Raw genomic sequence first — 21054 nt, 5'->3', positions numbered from 1 at the left:
AAAGTTGTGGGCGGAGCTAGGTATGAGGTATTAAATAATGAGCACAGAGGGAAGAAGGCACAGTGAAAATGGCTCTCTACCAATTTCTGTGTGGTTCAGCGGTGATGATCATCCTCTTATCCAATGGTGAGAACGTTTATGTGATTTTTCTTTAAACGATTACAAATGTTTTGTTGTTAAAGGATATTATGCTAATGTATTTAAGTTGATGTTGGTATCTCAAGGGACCAAAATAGTAGAGATTTTGTAGCTGATCTCTAAATCTTCCTTTAAATTAAAGAGCAAATATTGTATCTACTAATAACTGGAAAATGACTGATTTTATAATGTACTCAAAAGTGCATGTGAAGGACAATCAATTAAAGTCACTGAAGTGTCAGAGTGCTGGTAATCAGTGCTAACCGTGCGGCTTGATTTGGATTTTTTTTCTTGCACTATATTGATTGGATCTAGTCTTTCTATTTCTTTATTTAAAAAAGTATAAATAACATGGTCAGCAAAAGTATTGGCACTTTGATTTGGGTTAATCTTTGAAATGGTTTTGTCTGCTGGAGAGGCAGTGCAGAAGTGAAATATTTCAAACTAGGTTTACCCATCTGGGTCAATGGACCGTAAAGTAATATGAAACCCATTGTAGTCATTGTGTTTTTTTTAAATCCTCTCAAAAACACAAAAGGAATATTTGGCTCCCCGTCGTTAGCAAATGAGTCGAAAAAACCCCCAAAAGAATTGGATTTAATAGAAAATTAAACTGGTTGAGCTGATTTTTTGTTGCCGTATTTTCAATTTGTATTTTATTTTGCACTTATGAGTTCTCTGGTGTTCTCGTGTTCACTTGTTCTGCGCGATTGCTGAGAAAAAAATTAGCACGAGTGTGTTATTGGACAAAGTGTCACAATCTGTGAAGTTTATCAAACTAATGTCAAAAGTAAGGCATTATCAGTAAGTACATCAAGAGTTTTGGATGGGCTAGACTGCAGATTTGGTGACACGACATGGCAGACTTTAAAGTGAACTGATAGGATATGTTTTAGTTTTCAAAAACATTTCGGAAGAGTCCATTTCTGCCTTCAATAAAGCAGGCCCTCTGTTAAACTACCACATCTCAGGTCTGTTGTTGATGTGTGCTCATAAAGGCATGCAAGGATGGAACGTAAGTGCATTTACTGAAGTACAATGATGAAGTACTTTACTTGAGTATTATCTTTTCATTCTACCTTAAACTTCAACTCCACTACAAATCAATGGGAATATATTATGTACTGTAATACTTTCACTTATCTAGATACTAGGTAGTTTTCAAAATAAGATTTTTTACATTTAAAAAAAAAGAAGGGAATTTATTTAGGTACAACAGAACTAGCCAAGTCAATCAATCAACAAGCCATGTTCTATGAATTATCAATTACACATTCATCTAACTATAGTCACTCATCTGACCTCAGTAAAATGCCAATAAAGGAACTATCTGTGTCGTTTTTTCACAGTGTGGTATTAGTAAGTGTACTTAAATAAAAGATTGTTGTTGAAGATAAATTGTTCCACCACTAAATGCTTGCCATCCTTGGTTTCAACCAAGACGTTTGCATAACATTTTTCTGTCTGTGTTCTCAATTTCAGGATGTCATTCACAACAGCAGACAGGTAAGCGTATATGAGCAACATAACAAGTTCTTCAAGATTCCTTCAGTGAGTTATGAAAAGCACTGGTTCTACATGTCCATGTCTAATCTGTTCTCTTTTCTCTGTCAGCATGTGGCCGGGCACCAAACAACCCCAGAATTGTGGGAGGTCAAAATGCGGCTGCAGGAAGTTGGCCCTGGGTAGCCAGTATACAAGTGAATGGCAAGCACCTTTGTGGAGGGTCCCTGATCAGCGATATGTGGGTTCTGACTGCTGCTCACTGCGTCATTTAGTAAGGAATCACCATTGATCAAGTTTTCTTTTAGACATTTTACAGGAATTGTTCATTTGTTGCTTCCTAGTTGAGAGCCAGATGAGACAATTGATATCAATCAGTACTCTGGATGCTAAAAGTCACAAAAATAAATTTACTATTTTAATAATTTGTCTTTAAGCCTCCCCAACAACAACATGACGGTTGTTCTGGGCCTCGAAAGCATGTCTGGTCCAAACTTGAACAACGTGTCAAAGGCAATTGATAAGATCATAGTCCATCCTTCGTTCAACATCTGGAATTACTACTATTGGTACAACAACAACGACATGGCTCTTCTGAAGCTGTCGAGCCCGGTGAACTTTACAGACTACATCCAGCCAGTGTGCTTGGCCTCTGCAAACAGCACCTTCTACACCGGTGTCAGCAGCTGGGTCGTTGGTTTTGGTGCCATCTCAAGTGGTAAGCTCACTGACTAAAGACACAATGATGTCTATTGTCTTTTTTAACACCAGTATTAATCTTAACGTTTGAACTATCTCTGATTAGGTGGCCCCTATGCCAACACCCTGCAGGTCTCAGTAGTGGGAAACAATGAGTGCAAATGTTCCAAACAGTATATCGGAGACAACACTATCTGTGCTGTGTTCAGAGCTGGAGGGAATGTTTCATGTCAGGTAACCAACTTTTTGTGTATTTACTTTGTGACACTTTCTTCAGAAATGTATTGTACAGGGGGATGAAAGAGAAAAGGAAAATATGTATTTCAATAGGCGGGTCGCTTTTATAACGAGTAGATACGTTCTAAAATAATCTTAATATGCATCCCTGAATTATGATCTGTAATATAATATAAATGAGCTGCAGTTCATGCACGTTTACAAGCTTGACTTTTTACTTTTGCTATAGTTATGCTAGAACTACTTCATTTACAAGGTGTGTCCCTGTTGCAATAAGTGTTGACTTAAGTTTAAGCAATAGAACGTTACTGAGGGAAAAACGTCCGCACTTTGTGTTAAGCTAGGCTAAAAACATAATAGATACAGCCAACAAATGAACAAACAGAGTTGAAGCCAAATTAAGTTCTTGTAACTTTTATTCAGACATGGAAAAAGCCAGCTTTCGACATAATGATTAAGATAAAGCTTCATACATTTATTTTAAGGGAGGTCAGACTGAAACAAACAAAGAGCCTTAGGGGATTCATGCTTTAGCAGGGTGGATGCTTCTATCATATAACCTCAACCATCAATTTCTTTCTACAGGGAGACTCAGGTGGACCAATGATGATCAAAAAGGGTTCAGTCTGGGTCCAGAGTGGCGTCGTGAGTTTTGGAACAGGCTGTGCCGCGCCGAATGTTCCTGAAGTTTACACCCGTGTGTCCCACTACGATGACTGGATCAAAAATCACACTGGCTCTAGCAAGCCAGGCTTTGTTGACTCCATGTCCCAGGGAGTTGATAGCGACTTGGACTTTGTCTGTCCCACCGCCTATCCCACCACCTATTACCCCTATCCCACCGATGACGGCAGTTTGTTTGGCAGTGGTGAGAGAGTGATCTCCTCACTCGGTCTTCTCCTTATGTCTCTCTATGTGCTGGTCGGAGGCATATAAACATGGAGATGTTGAAGTAAGACAAGTTTAGGGTTTCTGTGCCCAAATGGCTCATTCACTTGATTTGATATGAGCCCTAATTGTTCGAAAATAGAAAATATGATTTAAGATAGATAACTGAAATGTTTTAATTAGCGATAACCCTTCTTGTGATTTAAAATAATATAATAATTAAAATGTGATTTTCCTCATTTCTTCCTTTAATCAAAGTGTTAAACTTATCTTGATTCCATTTCTGGTGGAAAGTCAATCATTTTGCAGATGACTGGATTAAGTTTGAAAATAAATGTTCAAAGATTTTGCATTGTCTTGTAAAGATTGTTTTTCCATACATAACGGGATAAAAAAATAAAATAAAGAATTATCTTTTGTGTAATAAAATTGTTTCCTTTTTGGGTCAGCAGGCCTATGAATAAGGTGACTAGTTTGGGTTGATGAGAGTCTTGAGAACGAACCAAAACAGTAAAGTTTGGGAAACCAAAGCAGTGCGCTGAAAGACACTAAAACGCTAGTGCTAACTCTTTCTAGGTTAATTCCTGTATTGTATTATATAGGGCTACCCTCGACTAAAGATTTTTCTAGTCGACCAATAGTCGTCAATTAAGGCGATTAGTCGACTAATCGGTGTACATGATACATTATGATTCTACATTTTATTTATTTTTCACCCAAAATGGTTTCAGTTCCAAAGGCTGATAAAGAGCGTTATTATAACAGCATGGTACGTTGTGCTGCACATAAAATATAAAATAAAACTAATAATTAAAAACAAGCATTGAGGACACACACATAACATTTAGATCTAGTTTCCATTATTCATATCTGATGATAACAACCCAATAAATACTACAGAGGAAACAGAAACACGTATGAGCGTCGTCAAAAATTCCTCCATGCAAGCTTTATCGTTTTGAGGTCAGAATGATTATATTGTAGCGTCTCGCTATAGGAACACAGGGAGGCTTTGTATGTCTTTTATCCGGGAGTTTATTAATAACGATCACAGGTTACTGTTGGCCGTAACCACGGCAAAACAATGAAATTACTCGGTTAAATCCTCACTCACATACTCCGTCAGCTCTCTCGTAGCATTCCCCAGCTCTCTCTCTCTAGGAACCTCAAAACAGAGACACGTTCGCTGATTTTCTGAAAAATGTAGCTTTTTAAAAATAAATTATATCATTTTTATTTTTCAACTATTCGACTAATGGAAAATTGCTCGATTAATACTTTATTATTCGAATAGTGATTAGTCGACTATTTGGGGGCAGCCCTGGTATTATGTGTGTGTTTATCTTCGTTTTGCTTTCGTTACAAAATTACCTTAATGTAGTTTTCAAAGTTTGTCCAAGTTGCAAGAATTGTTGACTCAACCTAAAGTTTAAGTAACATAACGTAACTTGTTCTAAGTTCTAAGTTGTTATATATATATAATACATATAATGGCACTGTCTGCTGGAGGCTTAGAGTAAAGTTGTTATATAATACATATAATGGCACTGTTCTAGCGGTAAACACTTAAGAAAGAACATGTCAAGCTATGTGCTGTATCAGAAACAATGCGCGGCGTGTTTTGGGAGTAATATGCTGTGTGTTTACATTAGCAAGCATGCTAACACTCAGAGCTAACCATGGAGCTAACGCTGTAGGCTACTGGAGAGAATATGTGTAACGTAAATGTCCTTGTGGTAAACCCTGCGATAGAGAAAGGTTTGAGCTCCATACTGTTTCAGAAATAAAGCTTGAAGTGGTTAGGAGCATAACATGGCATTTAATCACCGCAGTGTTTAGCTGAGATCTCCCGGTAGAAATCTCTCTCTAGCAGAGACATAAGAAGAAGACATAACTTCCATAATGTGTGCTGAGCTAGGCTGAACACATAGATACATCCAACAAATTAACCTAACCCGACTTCACCTCAAATTTAAGTGACATAATGTTAATTCAAGACTTTGTGCTAAACTAAGCTAAACACAGATACATCCAATAAATTAACCTAACCATAACCCTACCTTGTCTAAAGTTTAAGTAACATAACTTCCAGACTTCGTGCTAAGCTAAGCACATAGATACATCCAACAAATAGGTACATAGGGATGTCATTAGACCAATGTTTTAAGATAAAAATAAATATTGTGGCTCAAAACTAAATATCTGTCAAGCGCTCCGTAATAAAATAATATGGACCTTTTTTGATCCACGTAGGGATATTATAAAAAAACATAATGTCCTTTGTACAAGATGAACTCCACTCATAAGTCGACTGTGCAAACCTGAAAAACTGGAAGCTGTTGTCTTTTTTTCTGCTCTGTCATTCTCCAGCGCTCATCAGATAGGAATAGAGATTAGTCATGGCAGCACACCCACACAACAGCACACCCACACAAGAGCACACACACACACACACACACACACACACACACACATATTTCTGTTAACCTGGCAAGGAAGTTAAACTCTCCCCTGGCCTGCAGGATCAATGGTGTGAAACATAGCATGCACTGATCCTATGGGTGTGTGAGCACTCATTAGGTGTGTGTGTGTGTGTGTGTGTGTGTGTGTGTGTGTGTGTGTGTGTGTGTGTGTGTGTGTGTGTGTGTGTGTGTGTGTGTGTGTGTGTGTGTGTGTGTGTGTGTGTGTGTGTGTGTGTGTGTGTGTGTGTGTGTGTGTGTGTGTGTGTGTGTGTGGCCTTTGTGTATTATCACAGTGCCTTTAAATGCCTTTCAAGGTTCACAATTTTCTGATAATGAAATGAAAACCTAACTGGGCCAAATGACTCTTATCCCCAGCAGGCCGCCGCGCATCGTTTGTGAAAAACCGGCAATATATTCTGCGTGGCTGATCGGACAACTAACTAGCAAGCAGCCCGGAGGAACTGTCTCATTGTTGTTCCGTGGATGGGATTACTTTAGTCTCAGTGGTGTAAATTGTAAATCGAGAGAGCTTTCTATTGGTTTAGAATAAAATCACCAATGTTGCACTTGATGCAGAAGATTCTCACTGAGTTGAAACTCCTAACAATCACAAAAAAAGGAATTTGTCGATTAACTACAGTCATTAAACACATAGATATAGTGCTGAAAAGAGGTTTAATCAGCCATTACAAAAGAAGACACCTATAGGCAGCTTGACAAACATTAAGCAACACTTTTTATCTACTAATCTTGGGTTATTGAACAGTGACGTCCAATGGAGCAAAAGACGGAAGAAAACAAAGGTCACGTTTTTTTTTTTATGTAACTTATGACTGAACTTTCTAATCGTGAGAATTATTGTTTTTTTCATGTTTGACTAAAAGGAATCGTAAAAGTTCAAACTAAAAAGAAATGAATGTGAACTATTTCATTTATATCTGAATGAACTTTTATTTGAGATACCTCTGTAACACTGGGAGCTTCATGCATGCTGCAGACACAAAGGCATCAAGAAAAACAAGTTAAAATATGTGTTGACTTATGTGTGATCGGTTGTCACATTTAGAAATAAAAAAATGCGGATGAAAGCTACGGTATAAAGTTGTGGGCGGAGCTAGGTATGAGGTATTAAATAATGAGCACAGAGGGAAGAAGGCACAGTGAAAATGGCTCTCTACCAATTTCTGTGTGGTTCAGCGGTGATGATCATCCTCTTATCCAATGGTGAGAACGTTTATGTGATTTTTCTTTAAACGGTTACAAATGTTTTGTTGTTAAATGATATTATGCTAATGTGTTTGAGTTGATGTTGGTATCTCAAGGGACCAAAATAGTAGAGATTTTGTAGCTGATCTCTAAATCTTCCTTCAAATTAAAGAGCAAATATTGTATCTACTAATAACTGGAAAATGACTGATTTTATAATGTAATCATAAGGAGTTCAAGTGCATGTGAAGGCCAATCAATTAAAGTCACTGAAGTGTCAGAGTGCTTGTAATCAGATTTTTTTCTTGCACTATATTGATTGGATCTAGTCTTTCTATTTCTTTATTTAAAAAAGTATTAATAACATGGTCAGCAAAAGTATTGGCACTTTGATTTGGGTTAATCTTTGAAATGGTTTTGTCTGCTGGAGAGGCAGTGCAGAAGTGAAATATTTCAAACCAGGTTTACCCATCTGGGTCAATGGACCGTCAAGTAATATGAAACCCATTGTAGTCATTGTGTTTTTTTTAAATCCTCTCAAAAACACAAAAGGAATATTTTGTCTCCCTGTCGTTAGCAAATGAGTCGAAAAAACCCCAAAATAATTGGATTTAATAGAAAATTAAACTGGTTGAGCTGATTTTTTGTTGCCGTATATTCAATTTGTATTTTCTTTTGCACTCATGAGTTCTCTGGTGTTCTCGTGTTCACTTGTTCCGTTTGGTTGCTGAGAAAAAAATGAGCACGAGTGTGTTATTGGACAAAGTGTCACAATCTGTGAAGTTCATCAAACTAATGTCAAAAGTAAAGCATTATCAGTAAGTACATCAAGAGTTTGGGATAAGCTAGACTGCAGATTTGGTGACACGACATGGCAGACTTTAAAGTGAACTGATAGGATATGTTTTAGTTTTCAAAACCTTTCGGAAGAGTCCATTTCTGCCTTCAATAAAGCAGGCCCTCTGTTAAACTACCACATCTCAGGTCTGTTGTTGATGTGTGCTCATAAAGGCATGCAAGGGTGGAACGTAAGTGCATTTACTGAAGTACAATGATGAAGTACTTTACTTGAGTATTATCTTTTCATTCTACCTTAAACTTCAAATCCACTACAAATCAAAGGGAATATATTATGTACTGTAATACTTTCACTTATCTAGATACTAGGTAGTTTACAAAATAAGATTTTTACATTAAAAAAATAATTTATTTTGGTACAACAGAACTAGCCAAGTCAATCAATCAACAAGCCATGTGCTATGAATTATCAATTACACATTTATCCAACTATAGTCACTCATCTGACCTCAGTAAAATTTGTTTTTCACAGTGTGGTATTAGTAAGTTTACTTAAATAAAGGATGTGAATTGTTCGTCCACTAAATGCTTGTCATCGTTTGTTTCAACCAAGACGTTTGCATAACATTTTTCTGTCTGTGTTCTCAATTTCAGGATGTCATTCACAACAGCAGCCAGGTAAGCGTATATGAGCAACATAACAAGTTCTTCAAGATTCCTTCAGTGAGTTATGAAAAGCACTGGTTCTACATGTCCATGTCTAATCCGTTATCTTTTCTCTGTCAGCATGTGGCCGGGCACCAAACAACCCCAGAATTGTGGGAGGTCAAAATGCGGCTGCAGGAAGTTGGCCCTGGGTAGCCAGTATACAAGTGAATGGCAAGCACCTTTGTGGAGGGTCCCTGATCAGCGATATGTGGGTTCTGACTGCTGCTCACTGCAACCCAGAGTAAGGAATCACCGTTGATCAAGTTTTCTTTTAGACATTTTACAGGAATTGTTCTCTTGTTGTTTCCTAGTTGAGAGCTAAATGAGACAATGTATATCAATCAGTACTATGGTGCTTAAAGTCACACAAATAAATTTACTATTTTGATTCTTTGTCTTCAAGTCGCAACATGATGGTTGTTCTGGGCCTCGAACGCATGTCTGGTCCAAACTTGAACAAAGTGTCAAAGGCAATTGATAAGATCATAGTCCATCCTGCTTACGGCGACATTTTCAACGAATTTGATAACGACATGGCTCTTCTGAAGCTGTCGAGCCCGGTGAACTTTACCAACTACATCCAGCCGGTGTGCTTGGCCTCTGCAAACAGCACCTTCTACACCGGTGTCAGCAGCTGGGTCGTTGGTTTTGGTTTCAACTCAAGCGGTAAGCTCACTGACTACAGACATAATGATGTCTATTGTCTTTTTTAACACCAATATTAATCTTAACGTTTGAACTATCTCTGATTAGATGGCCCCCTAGCCGACACCCTGCAGGAAGTGAGGGTCCCAGTAGTGGGAAACAATGAGTGCACATGTGCCTACCACACTCTCACAGACAACATGATCTGTGCTGGGTTCAGATCTGGAGGGAAGGATTCATGTCAGGTAACCAACTTTTTGTGTATTTACTTTGTGACGCTTTCTTCAGAAATGTATTGTACAGGGGGATGAATGAGAGAAGGAAAATCTAAAAAAAAATGTATTTCAATAGGCGGGTGGCTTTTATAACCAGTAAATACGTTTCAAAATAATCTTAATATGCATCCCTGAATTATGATCTGTAATATCACATAAATGAGCTGCAGGTCATGCACGTTTACAAGCTTGACTTTTTACTTTTGCTCTAGTTATGTTAGAATTACGTTATTTACAAGGTGTGTCCCTGTTGCAAGAATTGTTGACTTAAGTTTAAGCAATATAACGTCACTGAGGGGAAAAACTTCAAGACTTTGTGTTAAGCTCCGCTAGGCCTGTCACAATTAATTGACTTATCGTACGATAAATAAAAATGAACTCGATAACTTTTCTGACCTCGATAAATTGCCGTTTACATGCGTGTTTGTTTACATAAGGATGTGACCAGCATTTTGGCCAGGCGCGCTGTGTCTGCCGGGCCGGCCCAGCGAGCTGTGGCTGCCGGCCAGGCGCGCTGTGAGGGGCGGGGCTCACACATAGCCAGGTCAGGACCTATGGTCAGGACACTCCGCGTGCAGCAGTGTAGAAGCCAAATTAATAATATAGAGACAAGTAGGCGACAACGTGTGACTTACTCGAGGGGAATTTGTAGTTAAATGGAATTGGTTGCAAAACCTAACTCCATCTCCGGTGTGGGAATATTTTGGATTTAAGCCAAATCAACGTGGCGAACCTACGGACTTGAATGAGCCGGGCGGTGTGTCGCATTTGTTTTAAAAAGGTAGCATCAAAAGCTAGCAATACGGCCAACCTTAAACTGCACCTGAAACACAACCACCCCATTCTGTTTTCCCAGCTGGGAGCAAACAGGGCAGCTGGAGATGGAGAGCCCCCACCTTCCCGACAGTTTGCAATCAAAGATGCATTTGCCCGACAATGCAAACATGTTGGTGTTCCTTACTCGAAATCTTTGATTGATACAGATTTGGATATGGCCTGTTGAGAGAAAGAGCTCTGTTTTTTTTTTATAATTTAATTTATTTGTTTATTTATTATATATATTTATATATTATTATTTCACATTTGATTTGCAATGTTCAATAAAAAAAGTTCTGTTAGAAAGGATGTACTTGAATTATTATTATATATTATCATTATGTCAGTGGTCTAAAATGGTCTTACAACGGTGCCGACAATATTATCGTTTATCGCAACAATTTCCGGGAAAATGTATCGTCCAACAAAATTAATTATCGTGACAGGCCTAAGCTAGACTAAAAACATCATAGATACAGCCAACACATAAACACACATAGTTGAAGCCAGCTTTCGACATAATGATTAAGATAAATATTCATACATTTATTTTAAGGCAGGTCAGACTGAAACAAACAAAGAGCCTTAGGGGAATCATGCTTTAGCAGGGTGGATGATATCATGTAACCTCAACCATCAATTTCTTTCTACAGGGAGACTCAGGTGGACCAATGATGATCAAAAAGGGTTCAGTCTGGGTCCAGAGTGGCGTCGTGAGTTTTGGACGAGGCTGTGCCTTGCCGAAGTTTCCTGGAGGTTACACCCGTGTGTCCCAGTACGAAGACTGGATAAAAAATCACACTGGCTCCAGCAAACCAGGCTTTGTTGACTACATGTCCCAGGGAGTTGATAGCGACTTAAACTTTGTCTGTCAAGCAATCCCCACCCCCACCGATCACCCCTATCCCACCACCCAACACCCCTATGCCACCACCCAACACCCCTTTCCCACCACCCAACACCCCTTTCCCACCACCCAACACCCCCATACCACCGATGACGAAAGTTTGTTTGGCAGTGGTGAGAGAGTGATCTCCTCACTCGGTCTTCTCCTTATGTCTCTCTATGCGCTGGTCGGAGGCATATAAACATGGAGATGTTGGAGAAAGACAAGTTTAGGGTTTCTGTGCCCAAATGGCTCATTCACTTGATTTGATATGAGCCCTCATTGATTTATCTACTTCTTTGCCTTTAATTTAAGTGTAAAGCTAATCTTGATTCAATCTTTTATAACATAAATGCAGACGAGTGGATTGATGTAAAGTTTGGGAAAAAGATCAATGACTTTGCATTCTCCTGTGAAGAAATGTTTTTCCAGATATAACGTAATAAAAACGAAATAAATCAGATTGTTTCCGTAAACATCTTTTTTCCTTTTCTCGGGTCAGCAGGCCTATGAAAATTAAAAGAGTTTGGGTTGATGAGAGCCATGAGAATGAAGAAAAACAGTAAAGTTTCGGGATACCAAAACAGTGCGCTGAAAGACACTAAAAAGCTAGTGCTAACTCTTTATGGGTTAATTCCTATGAGAACATTGTTTAACATAACGCCTACTCATTTGACCAATGGTTTGAGATCAAAATAACTACTGTGGCTCAAAAGTTATATCTGTCAAGAGCTTTGAAAAAAAGAAAAAGGAAACTACAACTACTGCATAAACCTGAAAACCTGAAAAACTGGAAGCTCTGGTTTCTTCTACACTTCCTTCTCCACAGAGCTCATCAGATTATACACTATACACTATACAGGTCAGATGTATACAAGGAAACACTATTGAATATGTGTCCCTTCTATTGTGTCAATCTTCAATACTTTGGAGTATCCTTTTTAATGCTTTCTTAAATAATAGGTCTCTTTTGTAAGGGTGTACTTAAAAATACATAATTGTGTCATTTTTTCACTATAGTTCAAAGACAAAGATGAGTCTCCAAGACAGAAAATGTAACTGCAATATTTCTCACACCCTGTTTCACAAGGCCTTTTGAAACGTTTTCGGGGCCATGAGAAGAAAGAAAGATTTGAAAAAAAAACCCGGTGACCCGGTAAGAAAGTCAGACGAAAAAGGTAAATAAGAGAGAGGTCGCTCTGACTCTTAAGAGGCATTTAACAAAAGCCCATTGAAATGTGGTCATTGTTACTGAGGCAGTAAACAGCAGATGTTTTTTGATCACACAAAGGGAAGGATCGATGATGGAGAACGACAGCCAGACACTGCGAGTCAGTCCTTTTTTTTACTATTTCTACATCTGCACATGAATTAGGGTGGCACGATATTGAAAAAAACTGATATTGCGATATATTTTTTTCCCCTGCGATATATATAAAAAATACAGGAATTGAAGAAAAGACAGTTTTTTTTGTCCGCAAACCATCCTTTCTTGAACTTTAATGCTATACAATTGGTATTTTTATAACTATATTTAACCGGATGAAGGATTTTAGTCACGGACGTCTGGATCTTATGTTATCAGAGCAACAAGCTGAGCTAGCTCGGTTAGCAGCGCCGAACTGCCCTGGAGAAACACATGAAACTACTTTATTCAGTGTTTTTACCTTTTAATCACCGGGTCCGTTTGCTTTGGAGATTTGATTGGGATTGGTGGTTTGCTGTGCGTGCAGAGCCGGCATGTCACTCACTCAAGTAAAATGGAAAATGGGTTGCAGCACATCACAAGGCATTTAAAAAGAAAGAACATACGTCACGTCACTGACAACAACATAGACACAGATTAAAAAGAACATGTTATCCAAATTCCCCAAAGTGGAGAATGACCAATGAACCTGTGCAGCAGGTTATATTCTTCTGTAATCTATCAAAGCAGTGTCTTGAACAAAGGCGTGTGAAAGACGAACCTTTGAACAAAGACGTTTGTTATGAGGAAGTACTGTTTACTAGAAGCCTTGTGCGGACAAAAACTAAATTGTAGCATCCTTCCAGTAAGAGGGACGCACTTTATATAAAACTGGTCACACCAGAAAGGTTAGGAAGATCATATTACACTAAGGCTGAAATACCAACAAACAAGGGACACAAGCGAGGACTACTAACAATGGCCTCAAACAGGATTTAAACACAATTGGAATATCAGATTAAATAGGGCTAAACACCAGTAAATACTGGAAGAAAAACAAATCTTAAACACTAGGAGATATCCGACTTAAACAGGGCGAGAGGACAATGAATATTTGCCTTTAAAAAGGACTAAACACTCGTCGATACTAGACAAAACCAGGATAAAGATCCAGAAAAAAAAGGACCAAACACTTGTGAATATTAGGCTTACTCTATACAAAACCAGTGCTTAAACCAGTGGCGTAACAAGGCCCCGGTGCAAATATTGTTTTGGGCCCCCCCCCCCCATCGCCCCATCGCCCCAAACATAAGCGCACGCTGATGCGCTCACACACGCACGGACACACACAACCACTCGGAAGCGCCACATGTAGGCTATCAATAACAGCCTGCCCTGGCCTCATACCACCATAGCCTGACAACGGCACAGCGAACTAATCACACAATCACTTTACAGAATTAATCGAGATTTCGAGGACAATGTGTTGTGCACCGACAGAAATGCTAAGAGAGGTTCATTTTCATGTTGTTTTATGTTTGTTTTGTCACTCACCATTTACCTCTCATTCCAGGCTTCCTGATTGTCCACCCCTTGTGTGTCTCCTGTGCTCATCAGCACCAGCCCTGCCCCTGATTGTTTTCACCTGTGTCTTGTTGTCGCGTGTTTAAATTCCCCAGTCTCCCAGTGTTCATTGTCAGTTCATCTTGTCTCATGCCAAAGTCAGGTCTATGCTATCTTTGTTCAAGAAAGTTTTTGTTCCTCACAACATGAGCGATTTTCCTTTGTTCTCGTCTTGTTATCTCATCCTGAGATTGTATAGTGATCATTTTTTGTTCATCTTTTGGAAAAATAAAGTATCTTACAAATACTTTACCTCTGTATCATGGGTCGTTGCAATTGGGTCCTATATCCTGAGTATCTGAGTTCGTAACACAATGTATGACAACATTTTTTCGTAAGTTTAGCCGTTACATCTCCTTGTTCTCTCTTGTCCTTTCTCTTTGAGAGCCGCTCTTGTGCTTTGGTTTGATGTACATTATCAGGGTTCCTGCAGGTTTCACCAACTGAAATTTAAGACTTTTTAAGACCACTTTGAATAGAATTTAAGACCTATTTCACGGCAAGAAAGTATGAAGAAAAAGAAGAAATACGTCCCATAATTACTTACAAAGTAAATGTATTCATGTTCAACATAAGAACGATGACTGAACATAACAGCACACAGAAGTGTGTGTGTGTGTGTGTGTGTGTGTGTGTGTGTGTGTGTGTGTGTGTGTGTGTGTGTGTGTGTGTGTGTGTGTGTGTGTGTGTGTGTGTGTGTGTGTGTGTGTGTGTGTGTGTGTGTGTGTGTGTGTGAGCTATATTCAGAGCTCTGCTGCCTTCATGCTGTTGTATGATTGGTGTTTAGCTACGGTATTTAGCGTCCACGGCACCTCCACTTTTAGGGTTGACGTAGACTGCTGCACTAGCTAACGCTGCACTAGCTAACGCTGCACTAGCTAACAAAACAAACGCTAATTTTGTTTGCAAAAGGTGCAGCGGGCTTCAAACAAGTTCCCCTCCACTGGTTTCAACCAAACACTAAATTTGATGTTTTCCAACCAAATACGGTTGAACTTACACTTCCCTATAGTTATTTTAAAGTAGATTCGAAGATACCGGAGTTTCTGACTGCCGCTAGCTGAAGTTTGGTTGGTTGCTAGGTTACTAGCTGGGTGTTCTCCGATAAGGGGCCGGGGGAAACAAAGTTAGTGATTACTGGTTCCATGTTGATTTATTTCAATACAAATTGTTGGGGGGAACTGAAAGGCTATTACCGTACTGGTTACTTTGCAGCCCGGACATTTCCCGCAAAACACATTTAGACGCGATCGCAACACAGAAGTACCTTTCAAATCCCATCATTTTTAAGACCTTCTAAAATCATATTTAAGACCTTTCTTATTTTTTTGATCATATTTAAGACTTTTTAAGGCCTTAAATTCTGATTATCAAATTTAAGACTTTTTAAGACCCCGCGGGAACCCTGATTATAAATGAAGGCTATTCAATTTTGTATGCTGCCGAACTTGCTGCTGCCAGACAAATTACAAATTAATTTAGGTTGCTTGGTTACTTTGAAGACTGCGTGAACCGGCCAATGCCATTGGGGCCCCGGAAAAAAAGATATATATTAAAAAATTAAAAAATTAAAAATAAATCTTTTGTTTTTTTGCATGGGACCCTGCCCAGCTCTGGGCCACCGGCTGCACCGTCAATAGTTACGCCACTGGCTTAAACAGTTAAATATTATCCTATAACTGGGCTAAGAATATTGGTAGGTAATAGGGCTGCCCCCTAATAGTCGACTAATCACTGGTCGACTAATAAAGTCTTAATCGAGCAACTTGTGTGTGTGTGTGTGTGTGTGCGTGCGTGCGTGCGTGCGTGCATCTGCGTCTTTGCCTTATATTTGCACTTTAAAGTATAGGTGCAAGCGTGCATGCATGAGATTTAACTGTGTGTATTCCTTCTTTTCAATACACTTTCTTCTAACTCTCTCTTTGTGTCCTCAGCCTCAAGTAAGCCCTAGGCGAGCAAAGCAACAAAAAAAAAACTGCTATCAGCATTTGATTTCTCAGTGAACGTGGTGAGTGTGAGTGTGTGTTTGTGTGTGTGTGAGAGAGAGAGGGTGTGTTTGAAAGACACAGGAGTAAATTGCTTTAATCTTCTTCTGTGCAGCCTCAGCTTCCTGGTCAGGATATTGTTTGCCATAAGTGTCTCACACACACTCGCACACACTCGCACACAGTTATGCTCATGTTACTCTTCAGGTTGCTTTGTGATAAATCATACTGATGCATATTGTCTAAGTTCACTGAGCAAGGCTACAGTTTTCAGGTATGCAAGCTGACTCAGAGACCTTTTAGCAAACACCTCCCATGTATTCAAGAAAGGGCTCACACACAATTAAGGAAAGCCTCTGCAGTGAATTAAAGGAATTACAGTGCAGCTGATTCTGCTCCACACACACAAACATTTATGCGTCTGCACTTCGGTTTTCTCCAGATACATACAATTCAAAAGCATTACATTCTTTACTAAATGTGCTTTATTGCCTGGGTCCACATAACATATTTTGTGTATCCATCTTTACACGTTTAAAGGCTCATATCTGTGGCTGTGGCGCAGTGGTCTAGTGCGTTGGTGTTTGGATCAGATTCAAACCCCACTGCAGTCAGCATGTCATTGTGTCCCTGGGCAAGACAATTCACCCCAAATTGCTCCTGTGGGGATTGTCCACAGTATTGAGTATGCAAGTCGCTTTGGATAAAAGCGTCTAACAAGTGACATGTCATGTAATGTAATATCCATGTTCTGCTTCTTTGACTGCAGCTTTCATTTAGTTTCTTTTATCCAACTGTTAAAACGAGAATCTCAGCTTTTAGATTTTGCACGTAAAAATCTCAAACTGCCTATGCCTCAAGATCAAGACACAGATGACAAAAATATCAAAAAGCATTACTTTGTACAGCTCTCCATGAACAGAAAGCAATACAAAGTAATATATAGAGACGCAGATAGTGCAGCATAGTTTCACATCAGAGCAGGCTAAAGACTATAAGGCAAAAGCATGTCAAATACTCCACCAGTGATTTTAAAACTTGCTCACTTTAACAAATCTTTTGGCAGCAGCAAGTCAGGAAATCAGACCGTGGAAAAGCTCAAACTGCAAGGCAGCCAACTAGACTTTTGATTTTCCAAAAGTCATTCGATCGTTGGAATAATTAATCACCGTCGTGACCCCTCTCAAACTTTCGATCCCAGTTCTCTTGCAGCCCTGCTTATTCCCTGGCGTTGCCTTTGATGTGTGATTGACAGGTTCATTAATCAGCCATGGAGATTTATATGCATGATGCACTACAGCGAGTGGTACCCTATTGTTCTGGTTGCCCTTCATTTCTATCGGAGTAGATTAACGTCTTTGTGATTGATTGACTGAAAGGATATAATCATGTGGTTTCTCAAAGTCTGCCACATGACGTCTACAGCCTTTTTCAATAAGTTGTCACATAAAAAGAGTTGCATCGTCTGAATAGACACAACATGTTCCTATATATACACACACACCAAGAACATGGCTTGGTTTGCATCTTCTTCATGCTTTTCCATTGGTTTTGGCGCAATATCGAAATATACAATTGGATGGATTGCCATGACATTTTTTGCAGATATTCATAATTCCAGGACAATGGTCTCTACTGATTTCTAGCACCACGAACAAGTAAAAGTTTAACCTCTGCTTTGAAATATCCCCGGAGGAAAACAGCAAATCTAAGAAGACAATGTAAGGGTTTTAAATGAAGAAAATAGAGAACAAGAAGCCAAGACAAAGACAAACGTTCTTCTTCTTCTCCTCACTTGATATTACAGGTTTTATCAAACAACTTTCATAACCACTATCCCCGTTTATCTTCACCTTCACAAAGTTCCCTATCAGATTGTAATCCTCCTCTTCCTGTGTCTTCTCCTTTCCTACATTTCCCATTCCTCGGCTTACAGTATGTTTCCTTGTCAAATGCATCCACTTTGTTGCCTCTTTGCAGCTGAAACCATCTGACACATGCACATGTAAATCAACTAGAAATAATCTTTATTAAAACAGATTAGTGTCAGTCCGAAAGAAGAAACCTCCCCGAGTCTCGCTTTCAATTTAGCATGAAGAAGAAAAATGAGATGGATATCATTTAATTCCCCGTTTCTGTGGAATTTGTGGCATGTTCCTGGAAAATCAATTTCATGTGAGATAAGACAGCTGGAGGGACGATTTAAGGGATTCAAAAGAAAACTGGCTCGTGTGGATATTTCTTATGAATCTCATCTTTAAAAACGCAGATAAGCGGCTGTGATATTGGATATTCTTTAACACCACTTGGTTCTCATTACTGAAACTACACGGGTGAAATGTAACTTCATTATTTCTCCTTAAAGGTAGGGTAGGTAAGTTTGAGAAACCGGCTCGAGATACACTTTTTGTTATATTCCATGGAATGCTCTTAACATCCCGATAGCAATGAATATCTGAAGTGCTTTGACAAAAAATCCATAAAAAAATGTCATCTGTGGAAGCCGTAGTACTGTAAAAAGTACGACCAATCATCTGAGCCGGCCCGGCTAAAATAACTGGATGGCCTACCTGCCTGTCAGCCTTCCATCTGTGCACAAACTTATCTCGTGCCCTCATTGGTCATGTGCACGTTTGTGTGTGTTGGAGGAGGGGCTCTATAAGGAAGGGGCAGATTTTCTCCGGTTGTGTATTTTCAAATTCTAGCGATCTCGAGCCGGTTTCTCAAACTTACCTACCCCACCTTTAATGAATCAAATGTATATACAGTATATCCCCTCGAGTCAGGTCTAAATGAATTGGTCCGACGGTTTTCATACATTGGGGTCATTTTGTCTTAATGTGTGTCTTGCGTTGTCCACTTACACATTCTGTGGTGGAAAAAATCCTTTATTTTGATTATTTCATAATTTTTCCCCATCTTTTCTTTATATATACATACATACATTTCACATCCATAATATTGTTACATGTGTTAATTTTATGTGTATGTGTTAACCGATGTGATATATGTTGTAAGAATGTATTCTATACTCAAAGCAGTTTACATATATTGGAATAGAGTGCCACACGTCCTACAACCCGGAAGTAAACTCCTTCCGGTTCCTTTGACAAAAAGCAATGCAATCTCTCCATAGGATTTTGGAAAATAGCTGGAAATAAGGTCTGTGGTTGACACGCATTTAAGAGACAGATCACGTTTTGTTCAGCCGGATAATATCCACATGTCTACCCTACTTTTATCATTTTCGAATCATAAATCTAGTCCCCAGAAGCAAAATGCTAACGTTATGCTATAAGCGAACTACGGCAGGGTTGCTGCTTCAACGTCACGCCAACTTAAGATCCATATTCAAACATACAGATTCTAAATGGTACAAGTTGAAGCGTTTGTTTGAACAGTTTGCAGGAGGCAGGTACTTGCTTTCAAGCAGAACAGGGCAAACAAACTTAGCGGGAGTGTTTACGTGTTCGGTGTAATGACGTACAACATCCTCAACAACTTCTGTAGTCCTATTCAGCCACTTGTTAACAACCATCGTTTTTTCAGACACGTCAACTCTTCAGAAATCACCAGTGGGGTCACTGCTGATGTATTTAATGTCGTAGAACAAAACGTGATCCATCTCTTAAATGTGTGTCAACCACAGACCTTATTCCAGCTATGTTCTAAAATCCTATGGAGAAATTGCATTGCTTTTTTGTCGAAGGAACCGGAAGTGATGAAATGCTAACTTACTTCCGGGTTTTAGGACGTGTCACTGTGGCACTCTATAGAGCTACATATTAATTTATTTAAATTTTTAGAGATTTCATACAATTAAACAACCTTTCTTTGCCACTATAATGAATGTCTGTGATTGTCAACTTTAAATTAAACCGAATAAAGTTTTGCTGTTTTCATTTTTTCTAATTTTAGCCACTTGGGGGCAGCAACACAACCGGCACCACCTTAATAGTGAGGTTGTACTGTGATATAGAGAGGCGAAGTCCCTCCCCTTCCGGTTGAGCTCCATGGGACCTTATTTCGGAAAAGTTATACATTGAAGTCAATGGAGAGAGAAAGATTATCTTTCGATCCCGTTTGAATTGAGCCACAAATTACACATATGATGTTTGTCAATTTAAAAGATAATTTTGCAAGTCAAAAAAATGTAAATGTGTCGTAAAACTGTGAAGTAACACTTTTGACAAACATCATATGTGTAATTCGTGGCACAATTCAAACGGGATCGAAAGATAATCTTTCTCTCTCCATTGACTTCAATACAAACTTTTTCCGAAATAAGGTCCCATGAGTCCCACCAGAAGGGGAGGGACTTCGCCTCTCTATTGAATACAAAATATAACGTTAGAATAAGAATAATTTAAATTCATCCTCGGCGAAATTGAGTTTTGTGAAAAAAATGTAAGATGAATTAAAAACTAATTATTAAAATATTTAAACGAGCACAATAAGTTAAAGTAAAACGTCCAATAAAAGATAAATACAATAAAAACATTTATATAAAATATTCATTAAAGAAATTCCAATAAAGATCAAATACAATAAAGTAAATCTATTTAAATAACATTGAAAAAAAGGCACATTGTACTACAATATAAACCATGATTATACAACAAATACAGTGGTGTATTGGGATTATTATAATATTAGTACAATTTGAATTTCTATGGAAATCATCATATCAATACAGAAAGTAATGTACTTGTTAACCAAATTGTTATCTCTCGTTATCCTCCCCATATTTTAAAAGGCTGACATGCACTCATCAGTCCGTCTATATTCCCTCGTTCATTCGATTTTCCGTGTGTGTCAGCGCTTCGCTTGGTTTCCTCTCTGCTCTTTACACGTCCAATAACAGCGACTCTGTTTCTCTGCGGCTCATTAGACAAAAGAGCTCTTGAGATTGTTTCTGCGTCCTCGTCCTCTAAGAGTGTGTTCCCACGCACATTGTCTTACCTACTTTGAAGCTTCTTGCATCATTTGTCTGGCTGAT

The 21054-nt window shown here is 38.8% G+C and overlaps 2 protein-coding genes across 2 annotated transcripts; both read left to right on the top strand.

Moving 5' to 3' along the window:
* Positions 1-3883, top strand: LOC117494614 (mast cell tryptase-like). The gene is made up of 6 exons (XM_034145547.1): positions 1-126; positions 1621-1644; positions 1753-1915; positions 2079-2359; positions 2447-2574; positions 3163-3883. Exons 1-6 carry the CDS (start codon positions 69-71, stop codon positions 3511-3513), a joined length of 1005 nt encoding a protein of 334 aa, XP_034001438.1. The 5' UTR covers positions 1-68; the 3' UTR covers positions 3514-3883.
* Positions 3884-6958: 3075 nt separating this feature from the next.
* LOC117494608 (venom protease-like) lies at positions 6959-11722 on the top strand. The gene is made up of 6 exons (XM_034145539.1): positions 6959-7151; positions 8586-8609; positions 8718-8880; positions 9043-9305; positions 9393-9529; positions 11029-11722. The coding sequence occupies exons 1-6, from the start codon at positions 7094-7096 to the stop codon at positions 11461-11463; spliced, it is 1080 nt and encodes a 359-aa protein (XP_034001430.1). The 5' UTR covers positions 6959-7093; the 3' UTR covers positions 11464-11722.
* The last annotated feature ends 9332 nt before the right edge of the window (positions 11723-21054 follow it).

This window comes from Trematomus bernacchii, unplaced genomic scaffold (genome assembly GCF_902827165.1).
Source record: "Trematomus bernacchii unplaced genomic scaffold, fTreBer1.1, whole genome shotgun sequence".
Lineage (NCBI taxonomy): Eukaryota > Metazoa > Chordata > Actinopteri > Perciformes > Nototheniidae > Trematomus > Trematomus bernacchii.
Note: the sequence above shows the minus strand (reverse complement) of the source record. Positions and strands in the feature narration are given on the sequence as shown.